This window comes from Nymphalis io, chromosome 16 (assembly GCF_905147045.1).
Source record: "Nymphalis io chromosome 16, ilAglIoxx1.1, whole genome shotgun sequence".
In the NCBI taxonomy this organism is placed as follows: domain Eukaryota; kingdom Metazoa; phylum Arthropoda; class Insecta; order Lepidoptera; family Nymphalidae; genus Nymphalis; species Nymphalis io.
Window position 1 is genome coordinate 8,391,768 of NC_065903.1, and position 25,792 is coordinate 8,417,559.

At 30.4% G+C, this 25,792-nt stretch overlaps 1 protein-coding gene across 1 annotated transcript; it reads left to right on the forward strand.

Moving 5' to 3' along the window:
- The first annotated feature begins 5,687 nt into the window (after positions 1-5,687).
- Positions 5,688-25,432, forward strand: LOC126774257 (uncharacterized). Its single transcript, XM_050495693.1, has 2 exons — positions 5,688-6,075; positions 24,551-25,432. The coding sequence occupies exons 1-2, from the start codon at positions 5,921-5,923 to the stop codon at positions 24,861-24,863; spliced, it is 468 nt and encodes a 155-aa protein (XP_050351650.1). The 5' UTR covers positions 5,688-5,920; the 3' UTR covers positions 24,864-25,432.
- The last annotated feature ends 360 nt before the right edge of the window (positions 25,433-25,792 follow it).

The window sequence follows — 25,792 nt, forward strand, 5'->3', positions numbered from 1 at the left end:
CATTTATTTTAAATACAAAACAACTATTACTAGAAGTAGCAACGCATTTGACATTCAAAGTTTATGTAGATAATCCTATTTATAGATACGAGACGTTTAATGTTTTCATTTTTACATGAATTTCGCATTTTAATGTTGACGCGTCGTGACGTTAAGAAACTCTCCTTATGAGAACAAATGTTTATTCAGATAAAATTTCTGACGTTTTTTGCAATCATTATTTAAACATTCGTAGCACAATGATGTTTGAATTTAATTGTGTCAAAGATAAGTAGGTATATTAATTGTACGGTAATTCTAGTGAAATTATATTATTATCATGGTTATAATAAAAATGTATAATTAAGTATTTAGTGTTTTTTCCAGTGATAATGTCTATATATAGCATACGATAACAACGTCATGCTTATGTTACTTCCACCATGTTTGTAACATGGTGACATGACTAGATACATAAATTGACTTAAAATTTTGAAGTTGAAACTAAGAAAGGATTTTAAGTGAGAAGCTTCATAGCAAATGGATAAACAAACTGGCACTTTATTTACCATCCCTTACATCAACAAATGCACCACTAACCATGGAAACTAAGATGTTATTGCCATTATGCCTGAAGTTATGTAGTTACACTGGCTTGTTCACCCTTCAAATCCGAATTCAGCAAATATTAATTGCTGTTTATTTGCTGTGATGACGGGCCTATCTATTCCAAATTGTTGTTTCCCGGTAGCTTAAGGTTTTGTGCAAATCTGTTAAGATGGGTACCGCCCACTTGTCAATTATTCTACCGCTAAACATCTATCTATATTTTGTATTATTTTTAGGATACGAGTAACTGAGTCAGTGTAAAAACGCACAAGACACAACAATCTTAGAATTCTTCTCCAACCATGCCTGCTATTGCAGGAAGTCGTTTCCATAATTGGTGGATAATATAGTTCAAATTTCTTAAAGCGCCAATGTATTTGGGCTATAGTGATACTTATCATCACGTTGACGTTTGGTTCGGCCCTCATGGGACGCCGGGCAGATGTGAAAGATCGATTGATGGTTATTAAAATAATTTAAATTTAAAGAAATCCAATAAATAAATATGGAGTATTTTAAATAAAAAACAGAGTTTTGTTAATAAAATTAATATATTTTCTTATTTTTATATAATATAATAGATAGCAAAAAAGTATATAGTAATTGCGACGCAAACAGAAGGGAGTGGAGAGCAGTGGTGGGCACGACGACATAAGAGAGCGTCATGCCGTTAGCCGTCACGGCTTACCGGTCGCTCAGTGACTCCCAAGGAACACAAATAGTTTTGTCATATAAAAAAGTTCCTCTGTGTCCAATTATTATTATCAAAGTATTTACACTGCTAAACGGTACTAAATTTTTTTACAAAAAGATATTAAATTTGTATTAATATTTCTGATTACACTCTGCTTTGCCATTCTATAAATAATTTATTATATATTTAATGTCAATTTTGTACATCAGTGATAAAGACTTGGCAAGAAGTGATGTAATGTTATATTATATGTACACCTTTCTGATAGTGGACCTTGCTCGCCGAGTAAGGGAAGCATTTTGTGCCAACAATAATTTTATTAAGGTTAAGTATTTAAGTACAAAGAAAACAAAACAATATTCAAATATTGCGTACTTAAACACAATTGTGAATATCATCAGTCACAATGGCTTTTAACAAACAGCTAAATATAGTTAATAAAATCTGGTGTTAAACTTGTTATCTTCATATTACAAAGTATAAAGGGAAGTCATTTCATCAAAGGTCAAAAGCCAAAGCCAATTACTATATAACCTTATTCGAAAAACGTTGTAAATGATATGATATAATGTAATTGTTATACCCAAACGGTTCACCCGTTTGGGTATAACAGTTACTAATAATTACTAATAATTGGGTGTGAATGTTTGATATACACCAGTATACATATCACTTCATTCTTGTATTACTCAAATTAGATTTGATATCTGATTTACACGGATCGATTGGATTCTGATCTAGATGGACGAACTAGTAACCCAGTAGTTTGCATAAGCACAAGTGTGTGCGATAAGTGCGATGGAATGGCATTCCCATTCGACAGGAGAAAGTTCTGATGCCTGAGTCAAATGATTTAACGTGCATTCCGAGGCACGAGAGTGTAAACACTGCCATCTCTTAAACAACTGGCTGCTGCTGAGAATTTTTTGAGTGAAACATCTAACTGAATGACTAATCTATTTGACTTTCAATATGCCCAACTTGCATACTTTACAGCTAACCACCCTTGTAAGTAAACCTTTATAACAATATCTGGTAACAATTCATAAGTCCGTCATTCATCATTCATACGACTCAGTAACGTTCATAGAATATTTGAATTCCATACTTAACGTATCCCATGGGAATGACGCAGATAAATTCGCAAAAAAATAACCGGCATTGGACAAATAACTCGAAAGATATCTGGTAGACCTTTGGTTATAATCAAAAAAAGATTTAACAAATTTTTAAGTTCACATTTTGAAGTCATCGCAATAAGTTCGATTTAGGAATAATGTCTATGAGTGTATGTATGTTTGTGAGTGTTTCTTCTACCACACATACATTAAGAACAAATACATTACATCGTTTGTTTTCATTCAATTAATATTAAGTTTTTGTAAAAATACATTAAGGCCTAAGGACTAGGTGATTTTTTGTATTCATTATGTAGGATAATTAATACCTCTTTTGTGAATATATACAGACTATCACGTTAGCCAAACATTATGGCAAAAATGCCGTGGCAGAAATAATACACCAGGGGCGCACTGTTCTTTTTTTAATTATTTAAAACAAACGTGACAATTTGCGTTTAACTCACACAAATAGCACTACTAATTAAACCGGTGGTAGGGCTTTTTTCAGGGTCATCTAGGTGGGTACCACCTACTCTACTCTACCGCCAAACGTCAATACAATACCTGTAAACGTTCTACGGCTGAGCTAAGGGCTCAATTCATCCGACATGTGTCGGATGAAAACAGAATTCCTTACGATGTTTTTCTTTAACACTGATCATGTTATGAATTATTCACACAAAATTAAGCACATGTAAATTCAGTGGTACTTGTCCGAGTTTGAATCCACAATCTTCGGTTAAGATTCAGGTTTTCTGTTTAATATGCAAAAAAAATCAAATATGACAAAGAACATAGGTATATATGTATGAAGTAAAACGTGAAGTTTAATTTCCCAGAATGACATAGTTGATTGTAAATTTTTAGGTACACTACAAAATGTCACCAATGACCTTAATCCCACCCAGGGGGTTAATTTTCTAGTTCCGTTTCGTTTATAAAGGTTACTGACCCGATTAAGACGTTGTTAACTTATCGTTATTTTTATTGGTTACACCTCTATGTGATTATGCACAACTTATCGATGTCCGCTGTTAACCATGAGATGTATAAAATATAACAATAGCCTTAATTTTCTTATTACAACTTTAAAGCTGCTTTATTGTCTATGAACAAGCTTGTACAGCTGAAGATCACGAAGTCGCGAGTGATCTGGAGGTCAGTTAAATTAAAGTTATTCGTCTTCTATGTCAAATTGTCAATATCTACAATGTTTTATTGCTGTACCTCGATTTCTGGACAATCATGTCAGATTGCTGTTCCATCGAACTAAAAGATTATCTGTAAGAGAATAAATCTACTGAGAATGGTCGCCATGACCGAAATCTGATAGAAAGACATAAGCAAAACTTAAGTATTATAAATTATTTGTAAATATGTCTATAACACTTAACAGCCCGTAAATACCCCCACAGCAGTTCAAATAGCTTGTCTTATGAGAAAGATTGGAGCTTATTTTACCACTCATTGTCTAAATATTGTTTGAGAATTTTCCCACATTTTTGCAGTATCTTTACTCATATTATAAATGCGAAAGTAACTCTGTCTGTTTGTTACGCTTTCAAGGCTAAGCCACTCAACCGATTTTGATAAAATTTGGTATAAAGGAAGCTTGAACCCTAAGGACGGATATCCTTTTTTATATCCTTATACCCTCCCGTCTCCCACTAACACGCGGGTCAAGCCGCGGGCGAGTACTAGATTATTATAAAAGGATGAAACTTAGAAGATACGAAAGACACTGCGCCATAGACGTGCATAAACTAATCGAATTTCGACTTCACGCGATATTATTTATTATGCAGCAGAATTTGTATTATTCGTGCTAGTTTTCAGTAGGTACGGATATTTTTACGTAGGTATCATCTATTCGACAAAGATTCCATGATCAGATTGTAAATTGTTCTACTTGTGGTCTAGAAAAAACTGATCATAGTTTAGTTTTTGGCAGCATTTTGGGAATTTATGGAAAGCTAATAGGTACTTACGGTGCCATGAATGTCAAGAGCACACTGGGAATAGAAATAAAATAGCTCATCATGATAAGAAAAATCGGTAATATTTTAATTGGGAGTAATCTTAATATTTCTATAACGTTAAGTAACGACTTCCCTTGTTGTATTTGGCTCACCTAATACTACTTAACAAAACATACTTAACAAAACATTTTCGTTAAGTGGTACAAAACAGTAAACATCCTAAGTACTCTGGATACACTGAGCGTGGGTGGCTCTATAGACATACCTTTACAAAATTACCACCTGTAGGTAGGTATTTTAAAATTGAATCCAAATTTATTGCGACTCATATAATATTTTAATGCGAGTTGATTTTGAGCCAACATGTAAAAATAAATGACTACATACAAAATAATTATATTAAAATATTAACTTTCTACAAAAATATGAACAATAAAATAAATCGCAATGAAAAATCGTACAGCTATAATTTAGAGTATTTAAAGCCTAAATTCGTTATTTTTTTTGTGGAAAAAATTCATTACAGCTGTTATAGCAGCTGTTATACATTACATTAAAATAAAATATAATTTTGACTTCTTAACTTCCTGCCTCAGTCTCTAAATCTTTTATTGTGTTGCATGAATTAAAAAAAGAGTAGACTTTTTTTTTTTACAAAAGTATGTTCTTATATAATTTTACGTAATTACTCTCTAAAATTAAGTAGTCCTAGATTAAGTTATATTTTTATACATCTCATTTTACTATTTTTTTGACTAATACCTAGTAAAATATAAAATGCTTTCCTCTATAATCTATTACTTATATATTGCTATTTATGATTACTCTATTACTAATCTTATAATCTTTTTGTTCCCTTATTTTAAACATACAAATCGCCACAAACTTTTTTTACATGTATGAATATTCATTGGCTACAAACATACCCTACAAATTAATATAACTCCTGTTATCACAGTTTTTATCGCCACAAGTACTTGGGTTTTTAAACTGGAACAACCACTTTAAAGTTATAGCTATGACACAACCATTATTTATTACTTCATAAATATTAATATTATTATCGGTATATTTTTTTAACAAAGCGATAAAAGGTACTTATCTCAAAATCAATAGAATGCTTTGTATTGTTTAAAAGAAGTACCTAAGTATATTATTAAAGAATTCTAATTAAAAAAAACTTACTTAACCGTAGAATTCGAATTTAAATTTTCATCAACTTCTTTTTAAAGTTTTTAACAGATATCAAACAGTCGATACTGAGTCATGTGTCGTCATCGCGATAGTAAATTCACATAGCGTCAGTCATAAGTTCAGTTCGCGTGCACCGGTGAACGAGCGCGGTCAAACTTGTTGGCGCGTATCTGTAGTTATTTTCATTCAAGGCACTTCACTTTAGTGATAAGCCAGCAATCAACCCTTGAACGCTGAATGCGCAGCACGTTTCGTAATCGATTTTAAATTCGTCGTACTCGCAAACGGATTGTTCTATCGGAATCGGATATTTTAGATTACACTTGTAAATTAAGGATTGACGAATGACTGAGGTGCCGTTACCATTTCTCTGGGATCGAGAAAGAGGCGTAATGGAGAGCTGTTACAAATTATACACATGGATCAACCACACATTACTCATGTTGTTGGTGCAGATGTTCTGGAAAGTCAGTCAAATATCGGACTATTTTAAACAAAAGTAAGTACATACTTTATTGATCACGTGTTTATAATTTCCGACTGCTTATTTAATTTTGTGTATTCAATAAGTGCCGTTGCCTTCAACATTTAGATTATTCGAGATTATCTTTTTATATGTAGTTATTATGATAAACATTCGATATGAATATGTGTAATTTAATAATTTATTAATTGTATTAAAATAATTAATACATTTAGTAGTGAATTTCAAGGTAATATAAAAGTGTTTTGTTTTGTTGCGACATATGTTGCAGATGTCAGTACTTAAATACCTACTAACAAATAACTAATTTAAATGATAAAGCCGGTCAACAGCGATCATTTCTTTAGATGATAATTTCTTTGTTTATTATGTAACGAAAATTCGAATTATCATAAATTTATCGGTAGAATACTTTAATGCAATAATAATCTTTATAGGATAATGTTTTGTGGAAACATATTTTTATCCTCACGTTAAGTTATATACAAAGAATGTTAAAAACAAGTTGTCTGTTCCAAGTATTAAAACTCGTTTGCGAAAAAAAAAATCTTTAGAATGATAATAACGTTTCGATGTTAACAAATATGCCAAGAATTAGCTTTTAATATAATATATTTTCATCCTTCATTTAAATTCTTATAACAAGTTTGCTCTTTTATATATACAAAAATTTTGGGTATTATTCTATAACGATAATTGTTTAAACTATGGTGATATTTTTAACAAACGAGAATCAAATACTTCGATCTCTGTCGTAGGCCTATATTGAAAAAAATAATTAATATTTATGACAAGAAATATTTTAAAATTAACAATAACTATATATTAAGTTCAGTACATAATGTTAATGAAAATATGTCCAAAGGTATTAAAACAATGGTATCTATTATGTTATACTTTGTTAACTCGTGGTAAATTTTTAATGCGGTTCTAATTCTCGGAATTCCCCTTTATGGAAGTCCCATATCGATTTGCAAGAGAACTAAAAAAATCTAACTTTAACTATGTTATATGTTCGTGTAATCTCTGTTTAGTTAGGATAGGATAGGGCTTAGGTTTATTAGTAATTTCGTTAAATTAACGAACTCACTGGGAACCTACTTATATGTATGTAAATATAATTAAATTTACAGACACAAGGGACATAACATATTAGTTCCCTTGGTTAGTGGAGCATGTTAGTGATGGTAAACATTTCTTACAATACCAATGTCTATGGACGTTGGTGACCACTTACCATCACGTGGCCCATATGCTCGTCAGCCAACCTATACTATAAAAAAAACCCTTATTTACCAGTATTTAAATCATTTTAGTAACTTTTTTATATTCATATGAGAAATTTGTTGTAGGAGCATAACATAAATTTCTTATTTCTATAGGAAACGCATGGGCATGGCATAAACGTTCTCACTTAAAGAGTTTAGAGATAATTCTACGACGTCACTCTTGTGCGAGTTGGCGGATACACATGTGTTGTTTCACCCAACACGTGCAGGCCTCATCAAGCAGTTTTCCTACGTCGAAATAATTTAAAAACTAATATTAAAGTACATGAAAAGTCAATAGTGCCGGATTTGAACTCGCAATTTACTTATTTTATCCACTGGGCCATCTCAGCTTTCTTGTTATTATAACTAGTTTTTATATTATTTCATTCGTCATTTTACAGTTGTCAATAACAGCGCCGTTTCGATTGTATCTTGTACCTACTATCTAGTAGTTGAAAACGTCCAATACGAAAGGTATTTATAAAATGACGTCACCTATACACAATATACCTCTGCTATTCATATTTATTTTATATTTTCGCTTAGAATTAAAAATATATTTTAGTGATAAAATGATTAGCTTCAATTTTTAGTATTGATAAGGCTAATAAATATACTGTGAATTTATAGATTGTCTGTAAAACGATGACATCATTTCTAAATATATTGTTAACCCGAAGTCAATATTGATAAACAACCGATTCCCACATATATTAATCATTCGATGTTTATTTCGTCCAGTGATAGACCAAACAATATTTATTGTTGTTATTTTTTACTCATATATCAATATAATTTTGTTTGATACATATTATTATTTAGTAACATAACAAACATTGCAGATTTAAAGGATTACTAATAAATGTTTACATATGAGAATGTATGTTGATTTATACAAAACAATAAATAAATATTGTGAAACGACGACGTGGAATGGCGGGTAAGAACGCTATTGCGTTGTTTCGGGAATTTGTTAAACCTTTTTTCGCTTTCCTATTTTAATTTGCAAGTGCTTTGGCTACAAAGGGCTATGCAATTTGGAGTTAGAGACTTTCGTTGTTTACATGTTTCAACATTCTCCTCAACACCATTTCCTTTCCTTGGGGCCGTTAGCGCATAATATCGTCCCACAATAGGACCCGTCCCCATATCAAGAGAATTAGAATCTATCCATTAACTCTCTGCTATAATCACGGCGAATACTCGAGGTTTTGACTTCAATGAGAGCAGGACAATCGATATTTATTTCTGTCTTTTACAAGATGCTAAAATCTGTTTTAGTTCGTTTTTCTTAAATTTTGCATAATATTGTACAATTTTATGAAATTTGTAACATTTTAGTATTGGTAGGTATTTCATTGAAATTCTGCCACATGTGTAACCACCAAACCGCATCGGGGCAGCGTGGTGTGTGTTTTGTCAACTCATATCAAATGAGTCAAATGGTTGACAATATATATATAAATAAGGAAATGTAATAATTTAATATACACACAAACCGGTTGAGAATTAAAAATCAAAATCGCGACAAATGTTGGCCGCGTGGAATAGTGACAAGAAAGCTAACAGCATTTTATCTATTTTTCCCCGTTGAATCGCAATTCCAATTCTTTGGGCGAAAAATAGACCAACTGTGCTGTGACAATGAAGGTACATGACGGATTATAAAAAAAAGTCACTGTACTCCAAAGTACAAATGTTTTAAGTTTTAACGAGGCAAAAAGTATTTGATATAATAATTTTATAGATCATTTAAATACAAGAATATTCATATATAACATAAGTAATATTTATGGTAATTGCAACAGGAACATGCATGGCATCGTTGATCGAACGTGAAGCCTTGACGGGGAAATATTAATATTATTATAATAATCTATCGTACAAACTGGTAATTTGACAGATCTGGTTTTAAATAATTATCAAAACCTGCAATTTAAAATAACATGTTTTGTAACTTTTTATGTTAGATGTTTTCCGTATTTAATAATGAAAATATATTGTTTCTGGCGTATTATATTCTGTTTAAATACTGTGTTAATATTTCTATTCCTAACCTTTTAGTAAGCGATAGTCCAGTCAACCGTGACATTTTCAATGGGAATACAATTCTATCGCCATTCTCTTGATATAGTTTTGTTCTGGTGGCATTTAGAGAATTGGTTCAAATCGTCAGTAAACACGGAAATACCGTTTTTTTCTAATATCTATATAGAATTCTTTAATGTTCGAGATGATGAGTATATTGCATGTTAAACAAAAGTAATGGGTACAATTAAGCCGAGTTTCATTGGAATTTCAATTGTGAATTTTGCTTAATAATGCATCAAATTTGAATGTACACAATGAACACGCTCAATAATGTACATACAAACAAACAAATACCGTTGTGAGCTATACATTGATCTGTCTCGGTGGATACTGCTGTCAAGTTATTGTACACTTATTATTTGAATCGTTGTGTACCGATTTAATTAATGTTTGAGTGAGCTAGTGCATAATACAGGCACAAGGGACTCCTTATTTTATAATTGAGATGCATTATCGGTTTAAACATTGGATGGTACTTCTTGCAGGGCTAGTTTTAAAAGCAAAAATAATGTAAATCCCTGATTATCATATACGTGATGAATTAGCTCGTCTGTTAAATTTACTAGCTGTAAATTGTAAATCAATATTTTTAAATTATAGAGCGTTGTTCTAGTAAATAAGTATTTTTATGTTACATTTAAAGTCATATCTACTAGCTAACTATGTCTAGTGTTACCATATAATAAATACCGGCTCGCTTTCATTGAGTGAAAGCCGCTCTATAATAAAGAGAGACGCGATAGGTACCTTTTTGATTTTCATATATTAAATATAGATTTATACATTTTATCTACGTACATTATAACTATATAGACATATATTTCATAATTAAATATTCTCAAATATAATATTTTTAATACTGTTGAAAAAATCAATTAACTCACGACTATAATAGGTAAATAATAGATTTTTGTTTTGTTACATATCAAATTGTTTGATACCATTTAAATGTTTTCTTTGTTTTATTAAAGCTAATTATTACATTAATATAATACAGTGGATCATTGAACATTTACAATAATATTACTAAATAATAAATATTTCTAAAGAGACTAGTATATATACCGCACTGATTACATACTATGTAAACTGTAGTAAGTAACTTAATAATCAGTACTCATCCGAATGTTTTACTGAAAAAATGTATTAAAACGTTCATATTTGTTTTTATTTGGCTTATCAAAAATAAAATTGAATTATATAAAATGATGTGTAAATTATGCACATTACGGATGATGACAAAAGCATGCGCGCCAAAAACTAAAACTAACCTCTGTGTACGGAAACGTCCAAGTTGCTTTAAAAATAAATATAACGATTGCATCGCGTTTGTTTTCATGACAGTTGTTCCTAGCGGTGTAGCTACAAATTTGAAATACTTTATACATAATAATGCTATTTGATTTGATTAAAAATTGGGTACCTTTCCAGTTATAAAAAAACTTTTTGTTTTAAATTAATATTACTTTATTAATGTTTTTAAGATGAGCTTATACATGTTTCATAGATGTTGTCATTTTTATTATAAATTAATAATAAAGTGCTTATATTATTAAATGATTAAATTTAATCATCACATGATTTTCATGATATACATCAGATTAAACCTACTAAGTATATTTAAAATATATACATACATGAAAATTAAAAAATAACGTGCATTAAATTAAATATACCTTATAATCCAAATTCTAATAAAACAAAGAAATCACAGGAGTTCATTGACACCCACAGATCCATTATGATAATCTTAAATTTTAATGGCTTCAAAGACTTACTCGTTCCTCAGGTAAGAGACCTTGTAAAGTGAGTAACAGCATTAACACTTTAAAAGTCAATTACAATTTAAAGTTCCTCAGAATACGATAATTACTGAATCGTATTTAAAAAAAAAACATTACTTAGGCTGTGTAGAAAGTTATCTTAATATCCTGCCAAAAAAAAACTGATAAGTCTTGATTTTTAATTTTTTAAATAAGTGTCGATACAAAGAATCGTCTTTGTTTATATGTTATACGGAATGATACCATTACACACGTGCTACAGGTGATTTACGTCGACAATTTCAACGTGTAATATTACCTAGTGTGGTTTCACCTTTTCGCGTTTGATTGGATCGCAATCAAAGCTATTATAGGCGCATTCGTCTAAAAATAACACGTGAGTCAGTAATTGTATGTTTGCGAATGAAGGTCTTTTAGCTGTAACTTCCGAGTTCATGATTAATGTGCTCAAAATGGCCTCAAGCTATACATACCAGAACTTTCTTTAAATAAATTCATGAATTTAAACAGCTGACTCGAACTAAAATATTAGCTTTCCAGGTACGAAAACATTTTTGTTATTAGTCCGCATACAACTGCACTAAAAAATTATTGAATACAAATCAAGATACATAATTGATAACTAATTTTAAGGAAAAATAAAGTTTCTAAATAAAGTTTTTCTCTTTGCCAAATATTATTATACTAATAAGCATTTTGGTATTCAATTTCATTGACGCATAATTAATTGAGTTCCTATCATATATTTTATAAAACTAGAAGGTAATGATTGTATCATGTAGTTATTTTATTCGTTTCCGTGTTTTATCATCACTTAGCATTAAGTCAATTCAAGTGAAATAAACTGCACTACGATTAACGTTAACTTCCTGATGGCCTAACTTGTACGCTTGAATAATTTTAATCATATTATATTCTCACGGCCTTACTTGTGAGTTTTAATCAGTTTTAACTAAAAACTGATTTCTCTCTTTCTGTCATCATTGATTTGACATACGAAAGAAGAAAACAGAGTATTGTTTTTATTATTAGTTTATTTCGCCACAGAATTCAGCTCACGCCTTGTGGAATCATCCTTTTTGCATTTTATAATGATATTTTTACAATACCGTTACGTATCTTCTAGATAATAATTTATGGGTATGTATTATTTACCGACATTGTTATTAACTGACTACAAAAAAGCAGAATGACAGTATGTTCGGTGCTTTTGTTTTTTCCGAGGGTTTTGGCACCGTCTTCACAACAACACAAGTTTTGTAGTACATATAAAATCAATAGAACATTATTTATTGATCGTATGTTTCTTGAATATTCTGTTTGACGTAGATAATTTTTTTTCCATTAGAATATTATTGATTAAAGATAATGGCACTATGAGACGATTTTTAAATAGTAAGTATCAGAAAGTAGAGTTTAAAAGTTTATTGTTCTTCGTAATTATCTCATTGGATAATGTCCAAATGTCCTAGATGTTAATAGCATAGAGGTCAAGTTCAAACGGATAGTTTCATCGAATGAAGTAGTGTTTATAGTTCGATGCCAATTATTCGTTGTACTGGTTACGTTAATCAACAACTGACTTGATAAAATACATACAAAACTCATAAATGTTTCCTTTTCTGGTTAATGTAGGATCGTTTATACCATGGTTGATTGTTGGTATCGAATCACGTTTTCGATTATTTATAAACGTTAAACTTATACGTCAAATTGGCGTCAACGTCGTAAGAATTGGTCTGATTGGTCTGCCAAGAATATCAAGAAACACTTACCGATGTACCTAGTATACACGTGTGTATAGTAAAAATATCGGACAAACACACATATACACCTGGATCTATTACAAAAACTTGAAAGGCTAATTGTAATAAATACGATAATCAAGACGCCTTTGTAAAATATTGTCACAAACAAGTGACCTTCAGCGTATCATTGAAAAGTAATAAAATTTGCCGTTACTACATCTTTACACAGAATTACCTACATTTTCCAGTTTTTAATTCACAATAATAAAATTTTATTCGATTTGATTTATACTCTAAAACATCATATGTATTATTCGTTCCATTTGGCACTCGCCTTGTTTTCATAATTTAACTGTTTTATTTGTACGCTTAAATGTAGGTCTTCGAAGCCATCTTGAAAATAACTAAGCGGTTCAATAGAGACAATGGAAAGGTATTTCAATAAATCGTAACGTATAAGAAACGCCATGATTACAACACGATACCAAATTTCAATAAAATAATAAAATATTAGTAACTTTGTATTTAGTGACATATTTGTTCTACAGCTACTTGCTTTTTCCTCTTTCTCTCTATTTGGACTCGCTATCTGTTTATACTTCAATTCAATTCTATTTCGAATCGTATTATCACTTATTAATTTCAAACAAGTCATTCTCTATCATACATACTCCAATCACCATTTTTATACTATAAATTCGTTGAATTATATGTTACGTGTTCTCTACGAGTGCGAAGTGAAATACCAGAGTAGGTATTATCGTTCGGAAACTTATCCTATTTATGTGCTGCTATTATAAACTTTGCTGGTGGCCATCTGCCTGACTTTAGCTCATTTTTTAAATGGTGAATTCGGTGGTGAGCACTTGAAACCGTACAGCTTATAGTGGTTGGTAAAATATTCTTATGATTGAGATCAGGATTGAAAAAGAATAGCTCTATTAAATTTTGTTGATCACCACACGGCTGTTCACGTAATCACACCACGAATGTTCATTTATTTTTATTTACTTACATATTTTATTTTGGGCACCACTTGTGGATAATATTTAATTATGAATTAATTTTGTAACCGGTTATTTTTATAATATGCGATAGAGGAAGTCATAAAAGATACATATTTTGATAAAACGAGGAAATCAAGTCGAAATATTTATACAGCAAATACAAATCATCGGTTAAAGGAAATAAAAATACAAAACCTAGCTACAATTAAGTATTCGTAGTTAGATTAGATGGCTCGTCGAAATAACATCGCCTACATATCTTTGTCACACACATCCTTGAAAATAGTCTTCCCGGAACGTCAAGCTTACTGGGTGATAGGGCTTTGAGCAAACCCGTCTGAGTAGGTACCACCTACTCATCAGATGTTCTACCACCAAACAGCAATGCTTAGTATTGTTGTGTTCCGGTTTGAAGGGTTCCTACGGTTGGTGGCGTTTACCATCAGATGGCCCAAACGCCCGTTCGCTTTCTTATTTCACTAAAAAACTTCACACTTTTTGTAACCGAAACAGTAACAGCTATTAAAATATCAAAAGAAATGATGTACTGTAAGGTAATGGAAGTCTTGTAATATGCACAGTATACTAGCAATTCTTCTAAAGTTATTCTATAAGAACAAATTTGAAATTCATTGCAGAACATGATCGTGAAATGTCAGGAAATTATAAATGTCATTTCACAACTTACGAATTGGTTATGAAATGAATTCTTACAGTTTAGCACTGCTTTTAAGTATTTACTAATATTTCTCTTTTTTCCTCCAATTAAGCGTAAAGCTTGTGTTAGCTTGTGTTCCGGTAATAGTCCAAGAGGTTAGGATCCAATCAGCGACTAATCGCTGGGCGTGTTGCCGTCAACCTATTGAATTTAAGCGTTACTAAACCAAATGAAAACTTAGTTACAACGATGTACACTTTCTTGTTCTAAATTTAAAAACTCTAAGCAGTATTCTGCCTATTTTTATAGATTTAGTTTTGTAATATTGTTGTGTGACATCGTTACGAAACAAGCTTCTTAATTAGTTCACTGTTGCATAATAAACGGCTTAACTATATTTATACTAATAAGTTACAAGATATCTTGCTTAGAGATATAGATTTTCGTGTCACTTAAATCTATTGTTAAAAATATTTGTCTCCTGTAATGTCTATCCTACACATTGGGTACGAGTATATGTCATAATCACGATTCTTTGTCAAATGTAGATGACGTCACAAAATAAGTTTTTGTTTTTTTACTATGAACTTACCAGCTAGATTTATATAATATATCCCAATAGAAGGTTACGGTCTAGTCGGTACCTGTCACGCTGATGATGACTCGCTTACAGCGAAACCTAGCCTTTGTAAAAACGATATTTTTTTAATAAACGATATGTAACGACCAAGGAGTCTTTACATATGAATATGGTATTTTAAATGAAATTAATTTATAGTAAAAAAGAAAAAAAACAATTAAGAAAGCAGTTTATATACAATATGTCGTGTGTAGTGTAGAATAAGTAAATGTTAAAAATAAAATGCATCTTCTTCTGTACTGAACGAACATGTAAAATTTCAACTTCGTAGGATAAGAGTAAGTGATTCTATTTCAACTTACATAATTTAATCGAAGCAAACTAACAAACATTGCAAGTTGTAATAATAATAGCATCCACAATATATATATTAAAAAAAGTATATGATAAAAATAATATAACAGATTATTATATGATAAATAAAGTAATATATTTATATGATAAAGTGAAGACTTAGTATCTCATCGCTTAAAATAGATTGCGAATTCAGGTAATGGATTGTATGAAGAAACACTTGAATGTAATTTCTAATGTTAAATCAAAATAAACTTTGATTTTTATTAATAGTGTAAAGTTAAAAGTAGCAACCCTTATGTATCCCACTTATTATTAATTATTACATTCATTTAAAGATTTGATTAAATTAGCAATTCATATAATTATCTGTTCAGTACTTGGTACAGACTACCGGGATTATTAAAAAAAAACGATACGTTATCACAAGGACGCAGTGTTTTACATTTTTAACACACATTGTCTATTGTAATTTATATGTAAATTAATTATATAATATTGTAACATAAATATATATATTAATCTAATTATACTATATACGTCTTATTATGAGCGGGGTGAATTTTGTATTTAGATGAAATTTTGCTTTTTAAGTTAATCTAATAGGTCTTTTTGGAAAAACGCAAATCTACTAACTAAACTAATTTATATATTAGTCCCTATAATATATAGCTGATACTATATATTTTAGGTGATAAAAAAGCGTGGAGTTCGTGTCCGTTGATTTCCACAAAAGACATATTTTAATTGTAAATAGTGTAACTACTATCTTGCCGGCTCAACTCGGTAGTTTCTACATTCTGAATCGGTGAGCATAAGATTCAATTTAAACTGAAGAAGACAGCATAAATCTTGTAATATGATTCCAAACTGGATTATATGAGTCAATTTTTAAACATTTCGATTTGGTTTTGCTTTTCCGATTAGTAACTTCGGACCAGTAGGGCTATTCTGTAAGTACAATTCGAAACAACGCAGAAAACTGTTGTGAAATGTCGGAAAGTGATATGCGACATTGACCATAATAATTATAACATTTCAACAATACACGCATCAAAATAGAATATCACAATAAGTCGCTTGTCAACGTGTTGTTGTTGTCACGGGATGGAAAGAGGAATTGGAAAGATGAAAAGAGTTCTTACAGGTTGGATTCTGACGTTATACATTATAATAAGTCGTGATAATAGTGATAACAATGAAATCATCGGGGTAACGTGTTCTTTGAAGCACGTCGGCGAGACGGAATATATAACATATTTGTTGCATAACATGTTATGATGCTCAGAAACAAAGAAAGTTTTTTATATATTTTAGTAGGTCTAATAGGTACACATTGAATCTATAAAATCTATAATCTATAAAATATACTAAAATTCTAATTAATATTATAATTGCGAAAGTCACTGGCGGAATCTAGTGATTAATAATATTGCGCACTTATTTTATATAGGTTTATTTCAGTGGGTAGATACATATTAAATTTTTTTATTTTCTCCAAAAGTAGGTACTATTCCAAATTGCAATGTATAAATTGAGCATTTAACAACGCACGGCAATTTTAGGTTATATTATGTTTAAAATAATGTATCTCTGATAAAATAAATCATGATACAAGTTATCAATGCTTTTTTTTCCAATTTCTAAACACAACACACGCTATCAAACTTATCTTATGATTACTTTTGAATATTGGATCGAGCAGTGTGATGTGATGTATAATATATTACATTACATGTATTAATAACAACAAAAAAACTATACTTATTGCATTGAAAATATCAGTACCTGCTGGTATGGTGTGATACTGTTTTTGACTAAATTGATATTTGGGAGAGTTATTTGTGTTGCACGGAGGCGCACGAAGAATTTTTTTTAACTTTAATTTCCGAGTAAGGAGCCAATCTGCGATAGACATTGATAGTAATACATAATAGAAGAATTCACTAATTTCTACTCATTTGTTTGTAATAAAATATAATTATTTAAGCTACAAACAATAAACAAATATTTATGTTTTAAGTTTATAAAGTATCGGTCGGTACATTATAATGATAATAATAACTCCAAACAGCTCCTTCAGACATAGCATATTTGATAGTTAAAGTTTGTTATGCGCAGTTTAGTTTCGATGCAGTCATTCCAACTGCTTTAAAACTGCAATTTTACAGCTGGAGTGCAGTTGTAATGCAGACTGTGTGTGTACACTTACCACTTGCTCATACATTGCCTATGCTCGTAGAACTGACGGATAGTCGAATTACAGAACCTACCAGTACTGTATAGTTACAACCCGTAAATATATATATATTTTTTTTTTTTATAGAATAGGAAGGTGGACGAGCATATGGGCCACCTGATGGTAAGTGGTCACCAAACGCACCAAATTTTATGTCCCTTGTGCCTGTAATTACACTGGCTCACTCACCCTTCAAACCGGAACACAACAATATCAAGTATTGCTGTTTTGCGGTAGAATATCTGATGAGTGGGTGGTACCTACCCAGACGAGCTTGCACAAAGCTCTACCACCAGTAGTATATTAAATAATGTATTTTTATTAATAATTTAAAAAGTATTAACCTGTTGAAGCCTTTGTTATGAGAATTATTTAAATATTTGTTTATTAATCCGATAGCACACCTAAACACGTGAGATATGTCCCCGACAATTGTTTTTGATTTCACAGATAAATAATGATAGATTTGCTAAGAAGGAATTTCGACGTTCTTCAATATTTTTACCTATTGTTCATGCGATAAAATATTTTTTATCACTATACATAAATGTTGATAACAATATCGAAATAAAATATTAAGTTAAAATAATAAATAAAAAAGTTTTTATATAATCGAAAACGAATAAAATGTAAAACTAAAAGTTTTACCAGCAACAATGTGAATTTTCAATTCAATCAGTTGATTGGAACTAAATATTATGTAGCAAGATTTGACATTCACGCATCAAAGTGAAATTTTTAAAGTTGATGACTGAGATGACTGTTGAATATGAAAAATAAACTAGTACGTTCCTATCTTAAAAATGTTAGGTAAATATTTGGAATATATTTGTTATGTTAACACAAACGATAACGTAAGACATAGAGAAAGTTTGAAATTAGAATGGGAATAAGGCAATCAAAACAAAAACTTTAGAAGCGATTTGAAGGTAGTAATAACACGAAACAAATGGAGCGAACATACGATGCCGTCATCGAAATAATTGTTATAGGGAAATACATATATTTTTCTTACTCATTACTTGAGTTGCATATTTCATAGAATTAAAGTAAAAACAAAAGGAAAATACTTTTGTAAAAAATCTTATGCTGTCTTTCAAATATTCTTTATTCAAAAATTAAAGAAATTATCAATAACATTTTTTCACAACTGTAACTACAAAAATATCTCTTTTAATAAAAAATGTAAAATAGTTTTTGAGATATGGACAGCCTCGGATTTATGCGTAGCCCTATTTAACGCCGGCCCAGGAGGTCAACCTTTTTTTTAACGCTTGAAAAACGCATTACGCGTTTCCCCCACGGGAACAGTAGAGGGATATGTGGGGCTCGCCGGTGTCCAAGGCGCCGAGTGCGCCCTAAACACCGAAATACCCACCAAAAAACCAGCGGTACCCTTTTCGTCTTAACGAGGAGCGCCACGGGATCGCTTGCGCATGCTACCATTAGGAGGTCAACCTAGCCAAAAATAATATAATGTTTATGTTCATTTAGACTTTAATCCAATTGTTTATTATAATACTTTAAGATACTATAGCCCATACTTAATAAGGTATGATTAAATATAAACAGCGAATGATGTAACCTATCTCAAAGATTGTGATGGCAAAATAAGGTATAGAGTGATCTATATTAAAATACTATTGTCACAGAATAAAAATATATGAAAAATATGAAAAATTTTCATAGCCAATAATGAGAGTATGTTACACTAAGTATAATAGATTATTTACACCATTAACGCAGTTATACATACTATATATGATTTCCGTCTCTTTTTATCATAGAGCAAAGAATGAAAATGAATTTTAAAAGATCATGTTACCTGATTTAAATGTTACTTGAAATAACATAATCAAAAAAAGGAAGCACGATAACAATATCTGGAAAATTACGTCGTCCTACCGTACCTTTGATGTGACTGACCACCACTGATTGAAGTGTTTTGTATGATATTTGAATTATTTAAAACGTTTTTTATTGCCTATTAGCTGGTCCGGACTTAGAGATCCAAGACACTTAGACATTTGAGGCACCCTATTCTGAAGCGCTTTAAGAAAAATTACATTATTTTTCTCTGGGTTGTGCCCTTCGGCTAGCGGAGACCTAGACCGGAACAGTGACGGGCTTTGTTCTTCAGTGGACGGGTTCAAAAAAAAAAAAACTTGTCTTGCTTGAATGGCCGAATTTTGAAAAAGAAAATTGGTTATTTTAAACCTTTCTGTTTATTTAGTTATTTACTTTAAGTATTATTTATGTATTCATTCATTCAAAATGGGTGTTCTATTGTATGAATAAATATTTTTGACAGATATTCTGTTTTATGCCTTATTTTTAGTGCTATATGTTACGTGAAAACATTTCTAATGTATTATTTGTTTGTAATGCTGTTAGGTCACGGAACACTCAATTTCCTTGAATCGATGGCCTTCGAGGTATGACGTAGTGATCATGGGCGCTCGACTTTATTATAGGTACGAGTTATTGAGGCACAAGCGGTGATGTATTATTTTGGATCATAATGCGACGTTTTATTTAATTTCGCAAACATTTTGAAATAATTTCGCAATACAGATCTATTGCAAATGTTTTCTTTACATAACTTGTAAGTAATTGAACTACTTTTTTCTTTATCAAAAATATTATGTAAACAGGCTATATTTAGCTATCGGCCAATAATTATAAACAAAATGAGGTCAGACATAGATAAATACTCTTTATTTAATACTAAAATTAGTTTTTATTTAGGCTACCAGTTGTCGTGTTATATATAACATTCTAAATTTAAATAAGACCAATATTATTGTATAATGGTAGACGTACCTAATTCCAAAGTTCAGAGGATTTTAATTAAATACTAGCATTTAAACATTTTATGTATATTATATTATAGTAAAGTGAAATATACAAATCGAATTGTTATTATTAAGGTTTTACTACGGTGTCTAATACGAAGTATGATACAAAGTACTTATTAATAATAATCGAGTACACGATTATTTATAGACAATCAATCCATGTTATCTATCCAGATAAAAGAGAGAGAATAATTAAAGCCTATTGACTGGTAAATATTAATGTACTCAATGTAAAAATAAACTGAATAAACAAACATCGACATACAATTACGAAATATATTATACACTATTATAATAGGTACCTAAGTGTAATCATATTTTAATAATACACAAAACACGTCTACTTATCTAATAAGTAATTTTTATTATAAATAATATAAACGGAACGCTTGAAGGCAATTCCCTTGATAACGATAGCTGTAATCATTCAGGAACTCGTTGAAACTCGTTTTTATTAGTGTCCGTCATCTTCAATCTAATAACTATTATTTTACTTAACATACCTGTTAAATAGATTTCATTTAATAACTAAATGTATTAATTGTCGAGTCACGTGATAAGTCTATACAGAACTGGTGTTAGGGCTTTTTGCAAGCTCGTCTGGGTAGGTGCCACCCACTCATCAGATAGTCTACCGCAAAACATCAGTACTTGGTATTGTTGTGTTCCGGTTTGAAGAGTGATGAATTCCAGGCACAAGGGACATAAAATCTTAGTTCCCAAAGTTAGTGGCGCATTGGCGATGTAAGCGATGACTAACATTTCTTACAGCGTCAATGTCTATGGGCGTTGGTGACCATTGACCATCAGGTTGTCTATATGCTCGTCCGTCTACCTATTCTATAAAAAAAAACTATTATAAAATAAATTGGTATTTACTACTAGCCATTGTCGAAAAATTATCCTGAAAAATCGCACACATTTAAAAAAATCCTATGCATTGTAGAAATACATGTAATGAGGCGTTCGAACCAGCGACCACTACAGCCAAGTTGCACTGTATTCACAATTCGACTTGTCGAACGAAATTTACACAAAAAAATCTTTATTTAGGTAGTGCACCTAAGAAATGCATTTGAGTCTATTTACAAAAAAAAAAATATTAAAGTTATTCCGTCAAATAACACCAACAGCTAGTAGGCTGGTTAATAAATTGATTATGCCATTGATATATAAGGGTGATAAAGGGTTGTCTGATATAAGGGTTTAAGTTAATGAAATAAATTCATATTTTTGTAAGGTACTCCTAAAATACTCTACAGAAACAGTCCGGACGCACTCCGGACGTCATTTCGAACTGAGACAAATCCGGGAAGTCCCGGGCGGATGGTCGCTCTTTCGGTATCATGTAAATGGACAACGACGTCTGACGGAATTTTAGGTATCTAATAATAAGTTCTTTTTATTTTACTCAGAGGACCCGGTAAACATTCTTTAGTCGACAAATTATTGGTTTACAGATATTTAAACCTGGTTTGGACCCAAAATCATAAACCAATTGATTTTTAATTGGTTCTATAATTATCCTCGATCTGTGTTATAACACGGATTTTTTTAGACATGATATTTATTATACGTATTTGATGTTTCGTAAAACAGTACATACAAATAGAAATAAAAGTAAAATCGTGTGTCGCTAATGGCTGAAAGATAATGGGACTAATTATCAACGGCATAGAGAAAACAACTGATATCTTCTTTTGAAATCAAAACATAATTGTCTACATACTCACATTTTTTTGAATACTTTATATATTACTGTTTTAGGAATTTTAATAAATATAAGTAGATAAGGCTTGAAGTTAGTGTAGAGTAGGTTTTTGGCTGCTTGAATTGTATAAAATACGTTTTATTATTAAGCGGTAATTACAGGACTGGTAATTGAACTTGACAGTTTTAAAGGATTATATGAATTTACTAATAGTTAATATTGACTACTACCTAATGAAAAATAATAATAAAAAAAGGATTTTCCATTAGACTTTATAAATCTAGGTAGATTAATCAACCGCATATGAAGTAAAACATATTCAATATTTATATTGATAAAGGCTTCGAAGAATGGCACTTATTGACGGTCAAAAATCTACTGCCGATTCGGAAAGATATCTGTTTGTTGATATTCGATATCTGTTTAGATAGTTTTTTCTTTTTTTTTTTTAACATATTTATATATGTGTACTGAAACGCCAGTCGGCAGTCGTTTTATTCCCAAAGTGTTTCATTATATAAAGATATCTTTCAACATGCAAATTTTCAATTTTTTTTTAATTCACATTTGACTTATAATAACGAACTAAGTACAAATAGTTTTAAAACAGACAGTTAAGAGCTGTTATCATAAGACTTATTAACTTATTAATTATTATTAACATCATTAACGAAACGCCGTTAATATCACTTTTTATCATAATGAATGCAGCTGTCGTGTCTTAATTATATTGAAAATTACACGCAAGGACCTTTAATTACTTTAATTATTGGAAACTTTATTAGAATTTTAAAATCTAAGTGGAATATATTCGTCCGTAAATTGATTTAAAATCAAAAACAATTCTAATAACGGATATATCAATGATAAAATAAAAATGTCTATTTGTCATGTCAACTCTAAACTAAGCTTCGTACCATTTTTGCAAGAGAATAACAGTATGTACCTAGCTTAATAGCATTTTATAAAATATTTAACTATATTGGTACGTCTAAAAACAACCTCGACTACCTCGGTACCTTGACCAGATATTATTAATTGCTATAAATAAAGTAATAATAACGACATTTATTATATTTTAATTTTGTTACATCAAATTGAACCTAAAACTGAAGTCATATTTACGTATGAAAAAATATTACGCAATTTAGTACCTAATACAAAGGAAAAATACAAGCAACGCCTAACCTAATCTGCAAACAATCATATTAGTTTGTTTTGTAAAACATTTACATATAACGACTTGTGATTTATATTTGTTGAAATGTCTGTGTTTGACTAGCTAATTATATAATTAATTATATAAATATTTATTAACTTAATTATCATTACATATATTGTGATAAGAATCCATTCGTTTCAAGATTGCTGCGAGAAACGTTATAAAAGTTTAAATGTTACTTACCTGTTTCTAAACGATGTTGTTCATTTTTATTAACCGACTTTACATTTTTATTTTAAATAATTTAAACATCGAATTATATTTATTTACAGCCATAGATAAAGTATAATTGAGATTATTTTAATGTACCTATCATAGATCATAAGCTTATATTACCGATACGCTAGAATGTAAAGTAACTTCGTCAAAACATTTTTTCTTTTATTAGGTTCTTTATGTTAACGTATTTAATGTTAATCAAAAAATTACAGGTAATTATATTACAGGATGTTTGATGTTTTTTCTCGAAAAAGATACTTTACTGCTACCAACCTAGGCTACGTTTGCAATAAAAAGTACCCACTTTAATCTATAAGCTAATAATATAGAGTTTTTACATAAATTCATACATGAAACATTAAACGTCTATTCTCTTGAGGAAAACGTTTGGAGACTATTCCACCGCGCCGCTCTTCATAGGTCGTCTCATTCCCAAGATGCAATATTCTAAAAAGTAATTGGTATTGTAACATCCTTTAGTAACCTTCTCCTCAAAAGGGCCTTGGAGGCCTTAGCCCAGCAGTTGGGACATTAACAGGCTGTTACTATACTTAGTTTTTGAACGTTTCCTGGGTTGTTGTTGTAAAAGCAAATAAACTGTCCCACAAAAGATTTACTAACCCTGTGACTTACTAACCTAGTGTTAATAGGAGAACCTGTTTATGCATACATGCATAACATGACCTTATATGCAATTACATCAAATATATATTCTATGTTTCTAATGAAATAATTGTATTGTTTCCAGGTCTGTCGAAGACAAAGATACAAAAGCTTCATTTATGTTCCCACCGCTATCAAAGGAATCAAAATACAGAAGACACATCAGATCGATGTCAGATGTGCAAAGCAGTACACCGTACCGCCTCACATTCAGATCAAAAAAGGGCGTTCATCCCACCCTTACCTATGACTCAGACACGCGTGCGAGAAAAATAGCATCCTACAATCGACGCCGGCTTCAAGATTCCTCGGACTCGAGTGATTATTTTGAAGCCCCGAAGCAATTAAGCATAGAACACAACATCATGAAACACTCGGACTCAATGAGGATTCTCTGATTTTACTAAGATCTGAATGAATGAAGGAGGCTGAATAATCTAGTTCAATGCTAGTTTTTGTCTTTGACCGTATTACAACATGTAATACGTACTAATGGACTGTGCAATTCTAGTAAACACGATCCCATCCCGATCGGTAGATTTAGTGATTTATATGAGACTGTGATTCAGATAGAATGTTAATTGCTATTTATAAACTAAAGCCTAAATTAAAAAAGTGATCTAGATTTTAAGATAATATTCTAAGCTGTGCATCTAGTAAATGTAGGTTAATTGACCATTATATTTATAGACCTATGATATAATATTTTTATAAAATCGTAAGTGTTAATTTTATTATTATTTACTATTAAGCATTTTTGTGCCACCTTTTTATGATTTTAATGATGACGTTGTATAAAATATTAATAATAATCAATGTTCTTTAAATTTTATAACCAAAAATATAAAGACAACATGTGAATTTGAATTAATAATAAATATATTTGATTTAGAATATATATGTTCCGCATTTTAAAATTAAAAATTAAAACTGGTCGTAATTTTCTTTTGAGACTGTATTATTTTTATAATACAAAATATAATAAAAACTAAAGCCATCAATCAAACTTTAACGTTACTGTATATATTATGATTGTCAAATTAATATTTTACAAATAATAAATGATGTTCAAAACCCAAAGATTAAGTAAGTTTTATTTCTAACTGATAAAGTGTAACTTGTAATAAGAGTTCTGTTAATCTCTTCTTGCTTTAAAAAAACCTTGGTCAAGTAACAAAAAAAACCAAGACAATAGTGTCAACGAAATAATGTTTTTAAATAATAAAATAAATTCTTACAATAAATCAATTTGTAATATTATATAGCCCTAACAACTAAAAAGTAAACATTTTTGCTTCTCTTTAAAACACCGGATCATTTTTATGAA

Coding starts and splice junctions, on each gene's coding strand:
- LOC126774257 (XM_050495693.1), top strand. CDS start 5,921: ATGACTGAGGTGCCGTTACCATTTCTCTGGGATCGAGAAAGAGGCGTA. Junction 6,076..24,550: donor TCGGACTATTTTAAACAAAA/GTAAGTACATAC, acceptor TATTGTTTCCAG/GTCTGTCGAAGACAAAGATA.